We start from the raw sequence: 21920 nt of genomic DNA on the forward strand, positions 1-21920 counted from the left end.
GAATGTCAGTGCCAGTGCAATGCCAGGTAAGCAGGCCATATGTTCAGCAATTGACTGATCATATTAAATGGTTTTTTCCTTCAATTGTTCATAATAAGCAGAGTACAGACCATACCCAACCCAGTCCACATTTGCAGATCCAAAACAAAGCATCTGTTAGATGTGATTCCACAATTGGGCAGCACTTGCTGGACAATCTTGAATGCGCTAACAGCTACACCAACTACCAATTTAAAATAACCAGTCCAGCTCAAAGTGACTCATTTACGCTTGCTAGAAGTAACATACGTTCATATGCAGAGAGTTGTTCTCTACAAACAAAAGCCTTGCACCTTTTTTGAATAACCCTGGAGCTTGGGGAGCCTATAGTGCCCTGTTGCTTTCTCCATGGCAATGTCTTGGCCAGAGTCAACTTACCAACCAATCAACACCCTTTTTTACTGTAGTATAATTTGTGATTGATTGAAACTTGGCATTCTTACATTTGTCCTGATGAGTGGAAGGTGAAAGAATTCAGCAACATGCCTCTCTTTCTCAGCAACATTCAAATTCTGTACTACCAAGCGATTGTTTTTAAATGTGATTCAATTAATTTATGCATCTACATTAATTCAGATGCATACAACTTCATGAAATCGCAACTGGCCATGCTGACCCACTCCCAAGTGAGTGATCTGTTTTGAGCAAGACCCTGCTCTAAAGCCAAAGCGAGTATTTTCAACAATTCTATTAGCCGGAATTTAATGTTCTCCCATATTTGGTGGCAGGGGAGCACTTGATTGGCCAGGGGGGTGCTGAGTGAGGGCCCCATCACCTACCCGCCTCTGCTCTGATTAAGTTCAGGGCAAGGTTCATGGATGGCCTTCCTGCCCTGGGCAATTAATGCTGACTTTAAGGCCTCATCCTGCTGCCACTCACCCAGCGGTGGGCAGGGGACTCACCATGCAGGTAGCCCAAGCAGCAAACCATGTCAGGTTTGCTTACGGGCTTCCAGAGGAGGTCCCTCGTTGTCAGGCACTCAGTGCCTGATCAAGGAGCCTGGCATTGGGGGGAGGGGGGGATGGGGAGCACCACTGAGGATCACTGACTGGTGGCAGCCCGTGGGGGAGAGGGATTTCCATGAACAAGAGTCCTTGATCCTGAGGAAAGCCCATCATGACCCAGCTAATTGCCTGATTATCACAGTGCAGCAGAACTTTACAAATGTCAGCGACATGGGGCTCTTGCTGACTCTCTAGCTGGCAGGCAAGACCTTCATCACCTACAGTAAATTCCACCCATTGTTTCACCTTTAAATTCTGTGACGAAAGTGAAAACATATCACATCCTCATTTTTAAAAAAAAACATGCATTTTTATGGCTCCACAATCCCACCACTCCAGATCTAGGAAAATCTTTAGGAATTTAGGACAATTTTCCAAAGGAAATCAAGAAAGCAAACAATCTGATTGTAGTGCTTTGGGAAGTCATCAGACTCCTCTATACTCATCAAATTGAGCAAAATTCCAAATTCGTAAGCAGCACTTTCTGATAAGTAATTCCTGAGGAACATATCAAGATATGGAGGACAGAATTGGTTTCAGCAAATTGTGGACATATCTGGTGTTGTGACTGAGCTAAAATAACTTTTTTCCCCCATTTTCAGGTTACATAATATAAATTAGTTAAAATCAGCTCAAAACTAAGCAGTAACCTTGACAGCAGTACCTAGTAGCCTTAGAAGACATTCAAGAAAGGCAAATCAAACCCATTAGTCTAAGTTTTTTTTTCCATATAATGGCACAGTTCAGAACTAAACCCAAACCAACAGGCCAATCAAACAGGAATGTAAGTCGAATGGAAGCCACTGCAATCGGAGGAGGAAGAAGAATAAGGACCAGGGGAATGCTGCAAAAGGAGACCAGAGTCAAGCCAACAGGATCTCATGTGAGGTGAGATAATCATGGTCATGAAAAGCTCCCTGTTCCTTTGAGAACTTTGTGATGATCAAATGAAACAAAAAAAGATGTATGATCATGCACAGATTGCATATGAAGACAGGTATAAAGTTCAGTTCTACTATGGTTGCTGGGCACATGCTGTATGCTGTTGTTGCATTTAAGTTTGTTTCTTAATGGTGTTATATTATTCTAGCAGTACCAATAAAGCATTTCTCTTTTTACAGGACTTCTTGATCTGCTTACCCATAGGATGGTAAATTCCTGGGAGCTGCTTCTGCCTCACAAATGGGATTTGCAGATTATTCCACCAACACTGCAGCAGTGGAGAGGGGGCAGGCAGCTCTGAGGAAATTCCAGTCATACATTCCTACATTGAAAATCATAATCGGGGAGTCTGAAGCATACTTTTGTGACCACCATTTTCTATCCTTTCCTGTTGTTTAGCTCTACCAATAGTGGATTTAATCTTCTGATTACATTTATTTAGAGCAGCCTTGATGTTCACTTTTCAAAGTAGTCTCACGATATTTTATTCACTTCTATCATTTGAGCACTTTCATTGGAAGGTTGGAAGAGACTAAAAGACCTGATCAACCACATCTAACCTAATGTCTTGTGAATATAAAATAGATGTTAAAACCAACTTGATCACTGTGTATACCATGTGACTCACCACGTCAGAACTAACAATGAAGTAAAATGGATTGTTTAGTTTTTCATAATTTATTGATAAAAATAATATTCACATTTGTCCCATCTTCTCCAACACTAATCGAACAAATTTGCAACATACAATAATTTTCATTTGTAATTTTCTAAATTTAATTCTGTAAATACCCACTCAGATCAGACATGACCATGCGGATTCTTGTGAAAGATCTCCAAATTGTCTTTTATAGAAATAATGCATTCCATTGAATGAATGCCTCAAGATTCTTCATTCCATTTCATTTTTATACTAAAGAAAACTGACCAAACATTTGCGGGGGGAAGTAAGGGAGATTAAAGCAATAAAAATCTCTAGTCTACTCCAAACCGTATTGTCCACTGTACATTTTTATATACAAGTTCACGTAAAGCGATCTTAATTCATAATTGAGAAAACAATTCAGTGGTAGCATCCACATTCAGCATTTCAGCAGGTGGCGGTCTAGGAATCTGCAACACAAAGTAAAATATGATCTTAAATTAATAGGGGCTTCAACAGCTGCAACATATTGCAATCAAATGTCTATTTAATTCTGTATGTAGATTGATACCAAATCCCAATGTATTCTGGATTTGTGTGCCATTTTATTTTTGGAAATGAAGAAGATGAAGTCCATATTTTTGTAGCTGCATGCTCTACTGGCCCTGGGAGCAGAGGGTAAGAAATAATATGGCCCTCAGTTCCCTTGCCTGGCTAGTACGTCAAGTGAGTAGCTGAACTGTATAAAACAGCAAGGCCCTGTGGCTAATCCCCCCCCTTGTGATGGCTGCTCCCTATCTCTCTTTAGTTAGCTGGCCTGAGTAGGGCTGACAGCAAAGATATGACAATAAGTTTCAGCAACCCTGAGTCAAGGAACGTTTCCATTCATCAATGACCCCTGCTGAAAGTTGGAAGTGTGAAAACCTCAGACAAAGACAGGGTTGGGTTTAGATTTAGCTGTGATGTTCACCTATGTTGCAATGCTCACTTTATAGGCCTACACATGATATAAATGGTCCTGTGTTAAGGCAACAGAAAGTAACTGGTAGCCCGGAAGAAGCCATCATCCTTAGAAGAGAAAATGAAGAAAGAAGAAAAGCCCCCAGTAAATAGTCTGTAAGTATGCACTTGTACTGCAAAAGTTGCCATGTCACTTCATCAGAAGTGCATGCGTTTTGATACATGCAGAAATGAAAATTTCACAAATCTGATGACTTCACAGGGATGGATTTAACTTGATGTACAGATATTAAAAGGTCAACACACTGGGGGAATTTGTCAAATTACTTCAAAAATTTCAGCAAATGAAAACAGACAAACAGCTTACAAATAAATTAATCCATAAACTCAGCTAGGCTGTAAACTAGTTTACAGGGGTATCCTTAATCTCCAAAGCATTTCGGACGTATTGATGATAAAAGAAACTGATACCTGCAGTGGTTTCTTAGATGTTGATGTGCCTTCGGATAAGTTATGGATCTCTTTTTGCACTTCTGAAAATGCTTTATTGACTTTGCAGACCTTTTCACTGTTCACAATGTTAAGCTGTTCAGAACAAAATATAAATTTTAATTTCTTGTTGGCAGAGAACTGTGCACATCCACTACCTGAACAGTAACTTAATAAAATGATCAGTGCACACACAAGATTCAGAAAATGCAAAGCTGATTTCAGATGTGAACGAAGATGATAAGTAAACCAGCCCCATAACTCTTTGATTGGTAGAGGCAATTTGTCCAAAAACAAAGGAAAACCAGGACTCTTATATCTACCTTGGGTTGTGAAACACGCCTGGATTGCCGGAGAAAATTCCGGATTGATAATCGATATCCTGGGTGCTGCTGGTGGTGACCTGGGAGAAAAGTACTTGTGTTCCAGTTCATGTCTGCATGCCTCTAATGACCTGAACGTAAGTCATGTGTAAAATGTTTACGTGATTGCACTTTCAAAGCTATGGTGTAGCAAGTCCTATATTTAGCAATACGATTCAATGCTGCTAGTACATTTCCATACATATTTATTACACTTGCTATGTTTTATTTACTTTCTGAAATTTCCAACCGTTTTAAAATCTAGTGAGTCTAACACATGGACAAAAACTGTAGCTTCTTTTATATTGACCACTGGATCATGCAGTCCTGGTCTCCTGTAAACAATGGTCTGATGGACTGTAAAGCTGACATGTTGTTTTGACAGTAGCCCAGAAAGACCCATTTATTTTTTCCCTTGACCTTGGAGTTAGTTATGTCAGTGGCTGGCACTATCAGCAGCAGTGTGATTTCAGAAATTTGAAACTCATCTCATATACCTACTACAGGTGCATTTTAAATATATTAGTACATGCCTGCCTGTCTCATGATGATGTTATAGCATAATGGGCTGACATCATGACATAATTATATTGCACCTTGACAGTGTCAAGGCCTGCCCGTGTGATCACACCTCTTGATACACAATTTCCTACCGGTGACCCAAAGTGTAACTTTGAGAGCAGTTGTGAATCCATTAAGTAACTGCAATTATCAATTGCCATCTGCAGCGAACGTGATGTGACTCATCCTCCATGAATAGGTCAAACTAAACAACAACAACAACAACTTGTATTTACATAGTGCCTTTAACTTAATAAAACATCCAGGGCACTTCGCAAGGGCGTTATAAAGCAAAACATGAGCCACATAAAGAGATACTAGGACAAATTAACAAAAGCTCAGACAAAGGAGTAGGTTTTACGGGGTGTCTTAAAGGAAAAAAAAGAGAGGCAGCAAGGCAGAAAGGTTTAGGGAGGAAATTCCAGATCTTCGGGCCTCAGTAGCTGAAGGCATGGCCACCAATAATGGAACGATTAAAATCAAAGTTGGCAACCCTACTCAAATCACCCATATTCTGGTAAATCCAAAGTGACATCTCTGGCTATGATTTCTGCAGAGCTCATTAAATTCATTTTAAAAAAACTAGAACCAGTTTGAACATTTGGAATAGAAGGATGTATGTTTCTACATTTATCAGTTTTAAATTGCTTGAAATTTATGTTGATGTGATAATTTCAAGTGTAAAATTGGTAGGCATTGAAAGTCAAGCAAGCAAATTCACAAATGTTGTATTAAAAAACTGAATGCAACCACTAGATAAAATCATTCAATGTGCCAAATTGTTCTTATTCACTCAATAAGACCATCTGTGAACAGAACACAAGTTGGGACAATACTGTATTAACATTGCTTAGAAAGCATAAAATCCACTAAGTATACCATTAGTGTGGTTCCCACGTTTTTGCAATGCACGTACAAACACTCTATTGGTTATCACCAAATGTCCAAGTAACATTACTAAAAAGCAATAATATTAAATGCAGCATTCATTTGCACTGTGGGCACGCATGTAAGAAAGGACAATGAAAACATTAGCATATGAGTCATGAGGTCACTGGCCTAGTTCATTCAGGGCCAAAAAAGAAAGAATGAATGAACAGCCACCAAAATCTCAGCACAATGCAGGCTAATCTTAAACTATTGTGAATGCAACCTTGTCAGCAGTTACTATATAATAGCTGCAACTGTTAATGATGAGTCCTGTGCTTGTGAAATATTAAGCTTTTCCTAGCTAGGTGGCTAAATCTCTCAACTGCAGCATTTGTGGTGTATTGGCTTCATTGCTTTGAGGATCTTCCAAAAATGTGACATTGGAAATAAGTTTTAATCTCATAAAATCAAACCACATACCAACAGTGCCAAAACAACAGGCCAGTTCTGTAACGAAACTAGCCAGACAAAGGCACAAGCAAAGAGACTACCATGGAAAAATAATTTTCAAATGGTGCCACTTTCCTGTTTGGAAATGAGGAAAGCAGTTTTTTTTTAATTTTGATAAATGCAAGGTAAGAACAAGCATCAGCCATAAGGAGAAGATAAAGCACTTGTGAAAAGGGAACATATTTATAATAGAATCAATGCAATTAAAACTACCAGATTCTGATCAACATTAAGCCCAACAGAGCCACCTATCAGAAAACAGTTAGGCAAGTTAATCTCTTTCCATGTTCCCATCCCACACTGGTGAACCTACAATGCACATAGCCCAGAACAGGGCTCGCAACTGGTTACCATCCAGCAGCACTGACTGCTGAAGTTGTTAAATTAAATCAGAGTTTACAGAATGTTGTGCGAGAAACAGACAGTGTGCAAAGAAAACGGAAGGGAAGAAATTTAATTTCACACCCCCAGAAAAAAGACCCCTAAGGACATCAGGGCTAATGATCAAAAACAAAGGCATGAACCCCAAATTTGAAATAACGGTACAATGGCCTTGTCCACATTCACTTGTGCTGACATCTAATGGGGAGAATTGCATGAAGTTTGTGATGCCCAAATCTGAATAGACTACAAATGATGAACAGTTGTCCAGAGCTGGGAATTTGACATTAAAAGAGAAGTTGTAGTCGCAGAAAAATGGACCAATTGCTTACATTTAAATCTTACCAGTCAGGTTTCTGCCGTACCACAGTACCCAATGACCCTACAGAAAGTCCCAAATAAAATACATCTGCTGTAACTGCGACCGTGTTGCGTTTACCCTCCTAATCCTACAGCTTTTGAAATGGACAACCACACCATCCTCTTCCATCTTTCTCCTCCGTTGCAGTCAACTGGTTCCAATCCTATCTAGGGAATCTCACACAATGGTTTCCCTTCCTAACCCTGCACTGTTACTTCTGGAACCCAAGGATCTATACTTGACGTTTCGAGTCCGTATGACTCTTCATCAGAACTGGTGAACTTCAGCAGTTCTGATGAAGGGTCACACAGACTCGAAACGTTAACTGTATTCCTCTCCACAGATGCTGTCAGACCTAAGTTTTTCCAGCTATTTTTATTTTTGTTTCAGATTTCCAGCATCCGCAGTATTTTGCTTTTATTTTGACCTATACTTGCCTCACTTCACTTCACACCTACATGCTGCTTCTTAATGATATTACCCTTTGACACAGGGCCAGCTTCCCCACCTAGCTCTACCTTTCCACGCACCTCAACCGTTTCTGCTGCAATCCTCTGCCTACCTGATATCCAGTCTTGGAGGGAAAGCTAAGGCCATCGCCCCTGCATACCATTGTTACTAATTCCATTCCCTGCCCAGCCACTGTTTCAGGCTGATCTAGACAGTTCACAATTTCAGCACCCTATATGACACTGAACTGAGCTTCTGAACCCAAATTTTCTCCACTTCATAGGTCATCTGCTTCCACCTCTGTAATATCACCCACCTCCTCCCCTACCTCAGCCTATCTACTACTGAAACTTTCATCAATAGCTTTGCAACTTCCAGATTAGGCTATGTTCACATGTGCAATCCTGTCTGGGCAGGTCTCCCATTTTTGAGGCTCTGCAAACTTTAAGGTTCTTCCTTTTTGCTTTATTCTTACCTTTACATAATCTGACCTACTGGCTACTCTTAGCATTTAAAATCATTCTCTTACAAATCCTCAAATGGCATCGATGTTGAAACTCTAAATTATTTTACGTCCAGCCATGTTGAATATTCTAATTATACACTGGTCAAAGAACATTAGACTAGGGTTAGAGACCAATCTAATCCCAAACAGTGAAGCATCCAGAGATGCCCAGCTGATGATATATTCCCCAGGTAAGGATCAGCTCTGGACCAGCTGCCAGGTTAGCCCAAGGTTCCAGCTCATACTGAACTAAATAGGTTTGTTCCAGGATGCAGGTAGCTACTTCCCTTCAGTGAATTTACTGAAGCAATTCTAGAAACAAAAGGCTGTTGACAATATCTTTGTGTGTGTTTTTCATTATAAATGCTAGAGAGAGTTCTTTGAGCATAAGTATTCCCCCCTCAATTTTCCTTTAATATCCACAACTATGTTCTCAACACTAGTAAAAATCAGGAAAAGTATGCCACAAGCTATATCTTACAGCATTCTCATCAATACGAACATTGCAAATCCGCAAACGACTACAGTACCTACAGTGTAGAATCAGGCCATTTGTTTCAATTGGTCTATACCAGCGTTTATGCTCCACACCAATCCCTTCCCATCATCCTGCTTCATCTAGCCCTATTATCATAACATTCTACTCCTTTCTCCTTCATATGTGTATCTCCACATCTAAAACCATAGAAAAGTTATGGCGCATAAAGAGACCATTTAGCCCATCGTGTCTGCAACATATTGCAGGATAACTTGGAGATTTTTTTTTCTTCGTTCACGGGATGTGGGCTTTGCTGGCTGGGTCAGCATTTATTGCCCATCCCTGGTTGCCCTCGAGAAGGGGGCGGTGAGCCGCCTTCTTGAACCTCTGCAGTCCATGTGGTATAGGTACACCCACAGTGCTGTTAGGAAGGGAGTTCCAGGATTCTGACCCAGTGGCAGTGAAGGAACGGCAATATATTTCCAAGTCAGGATGGTGAGTGGCTTGGAGGGGAACTTCCAGATGGTGGTGCTCCCATCTATCTGCTGCCCTTGTCCTTCTAGATGGTAGTGGTCGTGAGTTTGGAAGGTGCTGTAGAAGGAGCCTTGGCGAATTGCTGCAGTGCATCTTGTAGATGGTACACACTGCTGCTACTGTGCGTCGGCGGTGGAGGGAGTGAATGTTTATGGAGGTGGTGCCAATCAAGCAGGCTGCTGTGTCCTGGACGGTGTCAAGCTTCTTCAGTGTTGTTGGAGCTACACTCACCCAGGCAAGTGGAGAGTATTCCATCGCACTCCTGACTTGTGCCTTGTAGATGGCGGACAGGCTTCGGGAAGTCAGGGGGTGCATTACTTGTCGCATGATTTCCAGTATCTGACCTGCTCTTATAGCCACAGTATTTATATGGCTAGTCCAATTCAACCTAGGAGATTTCTGTGGTACTGAGGACTCTGGAAACAAACTTAAGGAGTGGAAACAAACAGTGCTTTTGACAGGACACTATCACATGACTTTCAAAGCCTCACTGGCACCATTCAGTCTGTGATGAGATTAACTTGCAGCCCCATTTGAATCTGTAGTCAACAACCAGGGCCATAAGATATGGTTGAAAATATCATTGTGCTTTCAGAGTGGCAATCAGCCTGCTTTCTGATGGTTTTCCTCCAATGCCAACACATGAGGGAGTTCCAGGCATGAGCCTAGTACCCTTAGCTATCATGGAGAAACAGTGGCCCCTCTGGGACAGCAGCTTCACTAAGACCGGAAACTCCTTAGGTCACTAAGACTTCAGGGAAATTTCCTAGCTATAGTGATTCTGGAAACTTGCTGAACCATATTGCAGGGCTTCACTAGAATTATTGAGGTGCCTAAAATGAGTTTTCTGAATGCCTACTCTGCCTTCTTGTAGATACATGGGCTTCATCATATTTATTATTTCCCTATGTCTATAGAAGCCTTATGAGTCATAAACCATAAAGGTATAACTACAAGGGATAGCCCTGATCACCAATCAGCCATTCTGATTTCAAGGCTTTGAGTCATTAGGGCCGTTAACATGGAATGGTGTATGATGCAGGTGTCACTCAACTTTCAGGGTGGTGGCGAGGAAAAACTAGTTGGTATCATATATGTACTAGCTGCACATTAATTTAACAAAAGCTTTTATTTTTCGTGAGTTGAGTGGATTTCTGAATGAGGCTTTCAGTGCTACATGCAAGCTCCTTGCATCCGTGGGAACCTGACAGTCTGAATCTTTCTGTGTCTGATTCTATTGAGAAGGAAATAACTATGTGGCTTCATTGAAGTGAATATCAGTTATCTTCTTTATGCAGTGATTAATTGCTGCCTTTCTAATGTGCAAAACGTGTCCTCTTAGCGCCACTGATATAGTGGATAATTTGATAGTATCCATATTTACTTCCTAGAACATCGTCTAATAAACAGACATAATTATTTCAGACCCGAGGTAACCAGATACACCGTGATTAATAAATTTCAACCAAGCAAAATCACTTCAGCAGAAATACCATGAAAACCATGAATCATTCGGACAAAAAGTGCTTCAGCATGTAGTCGATACTAGAAAAGCTGTTTAATTTCAGAATCCTCAACAAACATGCTCCTCCCGATCTGCACACATATTACCATGTGCCCAGAGCCCACTGAGATATTAACATATTCCTGACACTCCACACCCCCACCCTAATTTCTGAAAGATAGTTTCAGATACCCAAAAGAATTAATGTACATATAGCAACAAAAATAAGCTGACAAATCAAATAAAGAAAGCCAATGGCATAAGGACATAATCACATAACCTCAACAACCCCAAGTGACAGGAATTTAGAAACGTATGGATAGAAGTCATTGCTTTCACAATAGAGTGAAGTACTTACTAACCTTTTTCAGACTTGTAGTTACAGGTTTGGTTTTGCTTTTGACCTTGAGACTTTTGCTGTTGGCAACTTTAAAGACATCTTTGTGTTTCTGCGCTTTTGATTTGTTCTTTGCCATTCTTTCCGATAGCTTACTAGAAAATAAAAAAATGTTCTCAGAATTAATCCGTTACTGTTTACATTACCATAACTGTTTACATTACCATAACTCACGGAAGGATTTCCAATATTGACTTAGGAAATCCATGAGAATTCTTCTCCTTACTCATTTAGTAAAAGCTGGCACAGTTGCTTCCCTTTGTTCTGATCAGTTGACACAAGAAGAGTCTACTCCCACAGTTAAGTGCCCAAAACCAGCCTACTAAGAAATCCATACAGGCAGGACATCTTTCTCCAATAAAAACAAAGTTCTGGAAAAACTCAGCCGGTCTGGCAGCATCCGTGGAGAGAGAAACAGAGTTACCATCGAGTTTAATGTGACTCTTCTTCTTCAGAAGACGGCCAACCAATCAGCATTCTCTCCCCATAAAGTATAAATTGTTGTTCCTTTTACATTTGATATTCTTGCAAATTGACCTGATGAGTGCAAGATGAAAAGCTTCAACAAAAAAATCTGTTTTCAGCAATGATATGTAAATATATGTTTTAATAACTAGTCTCCAGATAATGCTTCCAGCAAGTGGCCTATGATTTCTAAGTGTTTTGTAGTTTTCCCTTATAGCCAGCAGCAAAAGCTACTCCCGGATAGGAGAGGAGCATAATACACACAATGTCTGGTGAAGTAGAGTTGCCCCTGGTCGAGCAGAAAGCCTGTTAACATATTTAGTTCAGAATTGACAAGAGCCTGTGTCTTCTAGTCTTTGGATAGTGGGGACAATAGATTGCTCCATCAGAACCAGGTAATTTAGGCTATAAATTATAAACGTGGTTTATTAAAAGTAATGAGTAGCAGAAACTCATTACAGGACGTTAAAAATTTTAGAATGTTTAACTTATATTTCCTGAGTTATAAAGGCAATGAATGCAACACAAGGTCCAGCATCGCTGTGAGGATAAATCGTTCGGTGACATATCAATGCAAGGAGTCACGTGTGAGAGTATACAGGTAAAATTTTGTTGATTAATTAAAATTAAATTAAAGTAAGACTAGGTCAATTAATTAGTATAAAATCTAAAGCCAATTTGATAACTTAGCACATGATTAATTGTATTTAAATGCAATCAGTACTCAATTAATTAATCAGATGTAGGGGAATAACATTTAAATAACAAGGCAGAGTTAAATGGCAATTAAACTAAAATCTGAGATGTATAGGTAATATGAGTTAAGAAAATTTTTAGTTAACCTTCTTACAAAATAAGATGATGTTAGCACAAGGGAAGCAGCCAATTCGTGAAATAGCTTATAAGTCTTTACCTTGTAAAGTCTTATGTTTATCTCTGTTAAGTCACTGTTAAGTCACAAGTCTAACAGAGGGATGGCAGGGCATCTCAGTCCCATGGAGTGCACAGCCTGTTCCATGTGGCAACTCCAGGGCGCTTCTCATTGCCCGGGGAACCACATGTGCAGGAAGTGTCAACAGCTGGAGTAGCTCGAGCTCCGGATTTTAGAGCATGACCAGTAGCTGGCATTGTTGCAGTACAGTCATGAACCTGAAAGTTTCATGGATAGCACGTTTCCGGATGTGGTCATCTCGCAACTTAAAAGCATGCCAGGCAGTCAAGTAGGACAAGGCAGGTAGTGCAGTCCAATGATTGCTTCTGGCGTTCCAACCAGTATTCAATTCTGAATAATGGTGAGAGTGATGGTTCATCTGGGGACAGCACCCAGAGCCAGTCCATGACACCACACTGGCTTAGCTGTACAGCAGGAGCAGGAGGGGGGATGGGAAAGCAACAGTGATGGGGGATTCCACAGTTAAGAGAACAGACAGGCGTTTCAGCAGCTGCAGACATGAATCCAGATGGTATGCTGTCTCCCTGTGCTAGATCAAGGATGTCACTGAGCGGCTGCAGAGCACTCTGAGGGAGAGGGTGAGCAGCCAGAAGTCATGGTCCACAACGATATCAACAACATAAGAACATAGGAGCAGGAGTAGACCATTCAGCCCCTCAAGCCTGCTATGCCATTTAACTAGGTCATGGTTAATCTTCGACATCAACGCCATCATCCCGCAATATCCCTGTATCGCTTGATGTCATCGGTATCCAGAAATCTATCAACCTCTGCTTTGAACATACTCAATGGCTGAGCCTCCACAGCCCTCTGGGGTAGAGAATTCCAAAAATTCACACCCCCCTCCAACTCTCGGTAGAAATAGGGATGAGGTTCTGCATGTAGATCTTAGGGGACTAAAGAGGCTAGCAAGCAGGACCTCCCAGTGCCACGTGCTAGTGAGTACAGGAATAGGAGGATAGAGCAGATGAATGCACGGCTACAGAGACTGTGCAGCAGGAAGGGCTTTAGATTTTTGAGACTGGGGGAGATGGGACCTGTACAGGCCGGAATGTTTGTACCTGAACAAAGCTGGGGTCAATGTACTTACAGGGTGGTTTTCCCAGTGCTACTGGGGAAGTTTTAAACTAACTTGGCAAGGGGATAGGAATGACAATGTAACATCAGAAAGGAAAAACATGTTACACAAAGGATGGAAAAATCCGACAGATCTAGAGTAAGAAATAGTAAGGCATTAAGTGTGTTCAGAGTAAGAGGGAATGTAATAAGCTCTTAATTAGATTTACTGAGCATGTATGTGAATGCACAGAATGGGGTCAATAAGGTTGGTGAGCTGAAGGTGCAGATCAACACAGGGGAATATGATGTTATGACGATAATGGAGACCTGGCTTGAAAGAGGGCAAGACTGGGTATTAAATGTTTCTGGATGCAAGGTGTTCAGGAAAGATAAGGAAGGGGTGGCAGTATTAAGGAGAATATTACAGTGCTGGATAGAGAGGATGTCCTAGAGGGGTCAAGGACAGAATCTACTGAGTTAAGAGTTAAGAATAAATAGAGGTGCCATTACACTATAGGCGCTAACTACTGGGAAAGATGTAAAGAACAAATTTGCAAGAAAATTGCAGACAGGCGCAAAAACTTTAGCATCGTTTTAAAGTGGGGGACTTCAGCCTAATTTAGACTGACATGAGTAAGTGTGAAAGATACAGAGAGGGAAGAGTTTTCTGAAGTGTGTTCAGGAGAATTTTCTAGTTCAGTATGTTGCCAGCTGAACAAGGAAGGCGACATTGCAGGATCTGGTTCTGGGTCAAATGGATCAAGTGTCATTTTCAGTGGGGGTGAGAATGGATCTGGCCCCAGGTAAAACTGGAATCAAAAGCATAAAATGGCAGATGCTGGAAATCTGAAATGAAAACGGAAAATGGTGGAAGTACTCAGCAGGTCTGGCAACATCTGTGGAGCAAGAAACAGAACTCATGTTGCAGGTCTGTGGTAGTTCTGATTGGCAGCGAGTATAAAAGGGAATCCAAACATCATCCAAGGTCATATAAATAGTAAAACGAAGGGTGGGCCTTCTGCATGGAGGCAGGGAGCATGGCTGAGGTACTAAATGAGTACTTGCATCTACCTTTACCAAGGAAGATGCTGCTGTCAAAATCATACTGAAAGAGGAGGTAACTGAGACATTGGATGGGCTAAAGATTAATAAAGACGAGAAAGGCTGGCTTTACTTAAATTTGATAAGTCATCAGGACAGATGAGATGCATCCAAGGATATGGAGGGAAGTGAGAGTAAAAATTTTAGAAGCACTGGCAATAATCTTCCAATCTTCCTTAGAAACAGGAGTGATGCTAGAAGACTGGTGAATTGCAAATATTACACAACTGTCCAAAGAAAGATTAAGCTCCAGCATCTACAGGCCAGTTAGTTTAACCTCAGTGGTGAGAAAGTTCTTCGAAACGACAATCGAGGATAAGATTAAGAATCACTTGGTGAACTGAGGATTAATAAAGGAAAGCCAGCATGGATTTGTTACAGGCAAATTGTGTTTAACTAACTTGCTTGAGATTTTTGATGCAGTTAACAGCAAGTGTTCATGAGGGTAACGTGATTGATGCAGTGTACCAGGACTTCCAAAAAGTGTCTGATAATGTACCATCAAACAGATTTGTCAGCAAAGTTGAAGCCTAGAATAACAATGGTGGCAACATGGATACAAAGTTGACTAAGTGACAGGAAACAGAGTAGTGGTGAGTAATTGTATTTCAGACTGTGAGGGGGAGGTTTACAATGAGGTTCCCTAAGTGTCAGACGCTTGTGTTTAAAACATATATTAATGACCTAGACTTGGGTGTGCAGGGCACAAATTCAAAATCTACAGATGACACAAAATTTGTAAGTATTGTGAACTGTGAAGAAGATATTGACAGACTTCAAGAGGACATAGATAAGCTGGTGGAATGGATGGACATGTGGCAGATTGAATTTAATGCAGTATGAAGTGATATATTTTGGTAGGAAGAACAACGAGAGGAGATATAAAATAAAAGATACAATTCTAAAAGGCGGAGGAGGGACCTGCTGGTATATGTGCACAAATCATTGAAAGTGACAGGGCAGATTCACAAAGTGGCATATGGGATCCATGGCTTTATGAATAGAGGCAGAGTACAAAAGCAAGGTGGTGATGGTGAAACTTTATGACATGCTGGTTCAGCCTGAACTGGAATGTTCTGCCTAATTCGAGGCACTACAATTTAAGAAGGACATGAAGGGATTGGAGGTGGTGTAGAAAAGGTTTATGAGAACGGTTCTAGGGCTGATGGATTTCAGTTATGAGGAGCAGCTCAGGCTGTTGTTCTTTTGAGAAGAAATGTTTGAGAGGATATTTGATAGAGGTGTTCAAAATCATAAGGGATTGGGACAGAGTAGGTAAGGAGAAACTATTCCCATTGGTGGAAGAGTCTAATTTTTCTTTAGCTTAGCAACTAACTAAAAGTTGCTCTTTAGGTTGGGAGGAGGTGAGTTTTAGTCCAGTCCAGTCCAGCTTTAAAACAGGGGTTATACAGGCTCTGCTTGCAGCTGCAGCTAGTAAATTAGTTAACTGACTTAAACAGGTTTTCAGAAGCTAGATTCAGACAGCATAAAAGCAAGCCACCAACAGTGCTGCTTTCGTCTGCCTAGAATGCTGCTTTGGGCTGCACTAGAGTGCTTTAGTTGGAGTTCGGTGAGAGAGGGAGATCAGGGAAGAGGGAAGGAGCTGATCCTTTTCTACCTTTCCTCAGTAAGAAGTGCGGCGGCCTTGGTAAGTAGGACCTCGTAAATATTTCTTCTGTGCTTAATATTCCCTAAACTAGAGGAAGTAAAAGTATAGGGAGTAATTTAAGGGTAAGTCATGAAGTCATGGCAGGCTAGCTCGGCCAAGTGGAATCCTCTTCCAGTGCAATGTGGGAAGTCAGGGATACTTCCAGTGTCCAGGGTGACTACGTGTGCAGAAAGCACTTCCAGCTCTAGCTACTTGAAATCCATGTTTTGGAGCTGGAACTGCTGCTGGAGTCACTGTGGAGCATCTGCAAGGATGAGATCTTTGTGGATAGCACATACAATGAGGTGATCACACCGCAGGTAAACAGTGTGGAGGCAGAAAGGGAACAGGTAACCACCAGACAGAATAAAAGCACTAGGCAGGTGATGCAGGAGTCCCCTAGGTCCATCTCCTTCTCCAACAAATTTTCCGTTTTGGATACTGCTGGGGGAAGATGGCTTCTCAGGGGAAGAGCCAAGTCCACGGCACCACGAGTGGCTCAGCTGCATGATGGCAAGGGGGGGGGGGGGGAAGCAATAGTGATAGGAAATCCTATCATAAAGGGAACAGATAGGCATTTCTGTGGCCACAGACGTGACAAAAGGATGGTACATTGCCTCCCTGGCGCCAGGGTCAAGGATATCACTAGGAGGCCGCAGGACATTCTGAAGGGGGAGGGTGAACAGCCAGAGGCTGTGGTCCATATCTGTACCAATGACATAGGTTAAAAGAGGGATGAGGTCCAGAAAACAGAAAATAGGGAAATAGGAAATAATTAAAAAACAGGACCTAAAAGGTAGTAATCTCAGGATTACTCCCAGTGCCATGTGCTAGCGAGATCAGGAATAGGAGAATAGACCAAATGAATGTGTGGCTGGAGAGGTGGTTTAGGAGGCAGGGATTTAGATTCCTGAGACATTGGGCCGACTCTGGGGAAGATGGGACCTGTACCAGCTGGATGGATTGCGCCCCAGCAGGACCGGGACCAATATCCTCGCAGGGGTATTTGCTAGTACTGTGGTGGAGGGTTTAAACTAGATTGGCGGGGGGTTGGGAACCTGAGTGGGGAGACACAAGAGAAGGAAATAAAGATAGGAATGAAAGACAGAAAAGAAGAAAGCAAAAGTGGAAGGCAGAGGAAACAAGGGCTAGCAGCAAAAAGGGCCATAGTACAAAAAAAATGTATAAAAGTCTAAAGACACTGTATCTGAATGCACGGAGCATTCACAATAAGGTAGATGAATTAACAGTGCAAATAGCTGTAAATGGGTACGATGTGATTGCAATTACGGACACATGGCTGCAGGGTAACCAAGGCTGGGAACTGAATATCCAAAGGTACTTGATATTTAGGATGGACAGGCAAAAAAGAAAAGGAAGTAGCATGGCGTTGTTGGTTAAGGGTGAATTCAGAGTGATAGTGAGAGAGGATATTGGCTCAGAAAATCTAGATGTAGAAGCAGTCTGGGTGGAGCTAAGAAGCTACAAGAGGCAGAAAACATTAGTGGGAGTTGTATTAAATGGGAAATTATAGATACATGTAACAAGGGTGCTACAGTAATCATTGGTGACTTTAATCTGCATATAGACTGGGCAAACCAAATTAACAATAATACTGTGGCGGATGAATTCCTGTATGAGATTGTTTTTTCAGACCAGTATGTCAAGGAACCAACTAGGGAACAAGCGATCCTAGATTTGGTATTGTGCAATAAGAAGGGGTTAATTAATAATCTTGTTGTGTGGGGTCCTATAGGCAACAGTGATCATAACAACAAAATTCTTCATTAGGATAGAAAGTGAAGTAGTCCAATCTGAAACTAGGGTCCTAAATCTTAAAGGAAACTACGAAGGTATGAGGCGCGAGTTGGCTAAAATAGATTGGGGAACTTCACTAAAAGGCATGGCGGTGGATAGACAATGGCTAATATTTAAGGAACTAATGCATGCATTGCAAGTTATACATTCCTTTCTGGTACAAAAGTACAACAGGAAAAGCGGCCCAATTAAGGCTAACAAGAAATTAAGGATAATATTAGGTCCAAAGAGGAGTAGTATAAAGTTGCTAGAAATAGTAGTAAGCCTGAGGATTGGAAGCAGTTTAAAATTCAGCAAAGGAGGGCCAAGAGATTGATTGATTGATTAAGAGGGGAAAAATAGAGTATGAGAGTAAACTTGCAAGGAACATAAAAGCAGACTATAAAAGCTTCTAATAAGTATGTAAAAAGAAAAAGATTAGTGAAGACAAATGTAGGTAACTTACAGTCCAAAACGGGAGAATTTATAATAGAGAACAATGAAATGGCAGAGCAATTAAACAACTGCTTTAGTTCTGCCTTCACAGAACAAGACACAAATTCACAGAAATACTAGGGAACCAAGAGTCTAGTGAGAAGGAGGAATTGAAGGAAATTAGTATTACTAAAACAATAGTGCTGCAGAAATAATGGAACTGAAAGCCAATAAATCCCCAGGGCCTGATAATCTGCATCCTAGGGTACTAAAGGAGGTGCCATGGAAATAGTGGATGAGTTGGTTGTCATCTTCCAAAATTCTGTAGATTCTGGAACAGTCCCAGCAGATTGGAGGGTGACAAATGTAACACACTATTTAAGAAAGGGAGAAAATAGGGAATTACAGACCGGTTAACCTAAAATCAGTAGGGAAAATACTAGAGTCTATTATAACAGATGTGATAACAGACACTTAGAAAATATCAATGGGATTAGACAAAGTCAACATGGATTTATGAAAAGGAAAACCTACTGGAAATTTCTGAGGACGTAACTAGCAGAATAGATAAGGGAGAACCAGTGGATGTGGGGTATTTGGATATTCAGAAAGCTTTTGATAAAGTTGCACATAAGAGGTTAGTGTGTAAAATTAAAGCACATGGGATTGGGGTAACATATTGGCATGGACTGAGAATTGGCTCGCAGACAGGAAACAGGGTGTAAGAATAAATGAGTCTTTTTGCAGTGGCAGGCAGTGACTAGTGGGGTACCGCAACAGTCAGTGCTTGAGCCCCAGCTATTCATAATATATATCAATGATTTGGATGAGGGAACCAAATGTAATATTTCTAAGTTTGTTGAGGACAAAAAACTTGGTGGGAATCTGAGCAATGAGGATGGTGTTAAGAGGCTTCAAGGCAATTTAGACAGATTGAGTGAGTGGGCAAATACATGGCAGATGCAGTATAATGTGGATAAGTGTGAAGTTAGCCACTTTTGTAGGAAAAACAGAATGACAGAGTGTTATTTAAATGGTGATAGATTGGGAAATGTTGATGTGCAAAGGGACCTGGGTGTCTTGTACACCAATCACTGAAAGCAAGCACGCAAGTGCAGCAAGCAGTTAAGAAGGCAAATGGTATGTCAGCTTTCACTGCGAGAGGACTTGAGTACAAGAGCAAAGATGTCTTGCTGCAGCTGTACAGGGCCTTGGTGAGACGACACCTGGAGTAGTGTGTGCAGTTTTGATCTCCTTACCTAAAAAGGATATATTTGCCATAGAGGGAGTGCAGCAAAGGTTCTCCAGATTCATCCCTGGGATGGCAGGATTGTTGTATGAGGAGAGATTGGGCCGACTAGACCTGTATTTACTGGAGTTTAGACGGATGAGAGGAGATCTCATTGAGACATATACAATTCTGAAAGGGGTGGACAGACTGGATACAGGGATGATATGTCCTCTGGCTGAGGGGGTCGAGAACAAGGGGTCACAGTCTCAGTATATGGGGTAGGCCATTTAGGACTGAGATGAGGAAAACGTCTTCACTCAGAGGGTGGTGAACCTATGGAATTCTCTACCACAGAAGGCTGCGGAGGCCAAGTCGCTGAATATATTTAAGGAAATAGATTTCTGGACTCGAAAGGCATCAAAGGGTATGGGGAGAGCCGGGGAGAATGGCGTTGAGATAGATGATCAGCTATAATCATACTGAATGGCAGAGCAGGCTCAAAGGGCTGATGTCCCACTCTTGCTCCTATTTTCTATGTTTCTATGAAAACCAGAGGACACAGATTTAAAAATGATTGGGAGAAGAACCAAAGGCAACTTGGGAAAAAACTGTTTAGCCAATCATATACATTTGAACAGCAGTCATTGTAATGTTGGAAATAAAGCAGCCAAATTTCATACAGCAAGCTCCCTCAAACATTAACGTGATAGTAGTCAGATAATCTGATGTTGATTGAGAAATAAGTATTGGCCAGGACACCTGATCATTTATGTCTAGCTCAGGGGGCAGAGGCCTGCCCTGGGTTCATATCTCACCTGAAAGACAGCACTTCTGATGGTGCAACACTCCTGCACCATCAGCCTTGATTTGTGTAAAGTCCTAGAGTCAGACTTGAACCGACAACCGTCTGACTCACCAGCTGAGCCATGGCTGACGAAAGTGTAAATAATTCTTTAAATTTTAGCATTAACACTACAAAATACACAAGCAGAAAAATTCCCTTTATTACATGCTCAGGGAATAACTGTCAGGAAACAGTATTTTACAAACTCCTTTCTTTAAAGTAAGACACCCTCTTAGTAATTGTAATGGGTCCGTTAAGTGTTAGCCTCCCTTTTCAGATACTGAGTGCTCTACTGTTAAGTACCTTCCGAAATGGGTTTAATCGTAACCTGGTTTAATGCTCGGGTGTCTCTCCTGAAGAAAGTCTTATCAATAACCTACTTGCAATCGGAGCTCCTAACCACCTCGTGCTCCCGGTTCACCTCCGCCACCGACACAACATTCCATCCGCTTGCAACACCCCGACACGTCACTGACAACGCGTCAGTCGCTTCAGAAAGCCCCCAAAGTGGGGCTGCCCGACACGTTGCCGGCCTCCAGTCCCGGGAGATTCAGCAGGAAAAGGCGGATTGGGAGTCTGTGAGGAAGGGGAGGCTGGACGTGGTCTGATTCTGCGTGAATGTTGGTTTACTACACTTAAAATGTAGTAAAGTGGAAAATATTTTTATTATTTAAACCAAAATATATATTCACAGTGGTTACAGTGCAGAAGCAGACCATTGGGCCCATTCGTGTATGCACTGGCTTTCCGAGTGAGCAATTCCCTTCGTGCCTTTGCCCCTAACTTTCTTTCGAGGTGCCTGTCTACTGAAAATGCTGAATTTTCTAAGTTCTGTAGGTGCCCTCTGACCATTGACCTTAACCTTGCACATTCTTCCTTTGCAGTTAACAGTCTAATTCCCTTTTGAATGCTTCAATTGAACCTGCCTCCACTGCACTCTTATCAGAAATGTTAGCCTCTTTGTTTACATCTAATCTTTGCCTCTGACAAATACCTGCTGAATTGCATCTCATCGTTATCAAAAAGAAAATGAAAGACTTCCACTATATTGCATCTTTCACGACCAGCTGATATCACAAAGTGCTTTACAGCCAATGAAGCATTTTTGAAGTGTTGTAATGTAGGAAACACAGCCAATTTGCACAGAGCAAACTCCCACAAACAGCAATATAATAATGACTAATAAAAACTTTTATTTATATAGAGCCTTTAATGTACTGAAACATACAAAGGTGCTTCATGGGAGCATTATAAAACAAAATATGACATTCAGAGGCATTAGGTCAGATGACAAAAAGCATGAACAAAGAGGTAGGTTTTAAGGAGTGTCTTAAAGGAGAAAAGAGATGTGCAGGGAGGGAATTCCAGAACTGGAGCCGAGCCAACTGAAGGCGCAGC

The 21920-nt window shown here is 41.4% G+C and overlaps 1 protein-coding gene across 1 annotated transcript; it reads right to left on the minus strand.

Moving 5' to 3' along the window:
- Window positions 1–2642: 2642 nt before the first annotated feature.
- rbis (ribosomal biogenesis factor) lies at window positions 2643–21019 on the minus strand. The gene is made up of 4 exons (XM_078540678.1): window positions 20903–21019; window positions 10956–11085; window positions 4060–4173; window positions 2643–3098 (listed from the first exon to the last, which is right to left on the minus strand). The coding sequence occupies exons 2-4, from the start codon at window positions 11067–11069 to the stop codon at window positions 3030–3032; spliced, it is 297 nt and encodes a 98-aa protein (XP_078396804.1). The 5' UTR covers window positions 11070–11085; window positions 20903–21019; the 3' UTR covers window positions 2643–3029.
- Window positions 21020–21920: the final 901 nt, after the last annotated feature.

Source organism: Cetorhinus maximus, chromosome 4 (genome assembly GCF_964194155.1).
Source record: "Cetorhinus maximus chromosome 4, sCetMax3.hap1.1, whole genome shotgun sequence".
NCBI classification, from domain to species: Eukaryota; Metazoa; Chordata; class Chondrichthyes; order Lamniformes; family Cetorhinidae; genus Cetorhinus; species Cetorhinus maximus.

What these genes read in the sequence shown, in the direction of transcription:
- rbis (XM_078540678.1), bottom strand. Translation starts at nt 11,069, where the DNA reads ATGGCAAAGAACAAATCAAAAGCGCAGAAACACAAAGATGTCTTTAAA. An exon ending in TAACTACAAGTCTGAAAAAG is followed by an intron (nt 4,174 to 10,955) that starts GTTAGTAAGTAC and finishes TGTTCTGAACAG; the next exon opens with CTTAACATTGTGAACAGTGA. An exon ending in CATCTAAGAAACCACTGCAG is followed by an intron (nt 3,099 to 4,059) that starts GTATCAGTTTCT and finishes TTTGTGTTGCAG; the next exon opens with ATTCCTAGACCGCCACCTGC.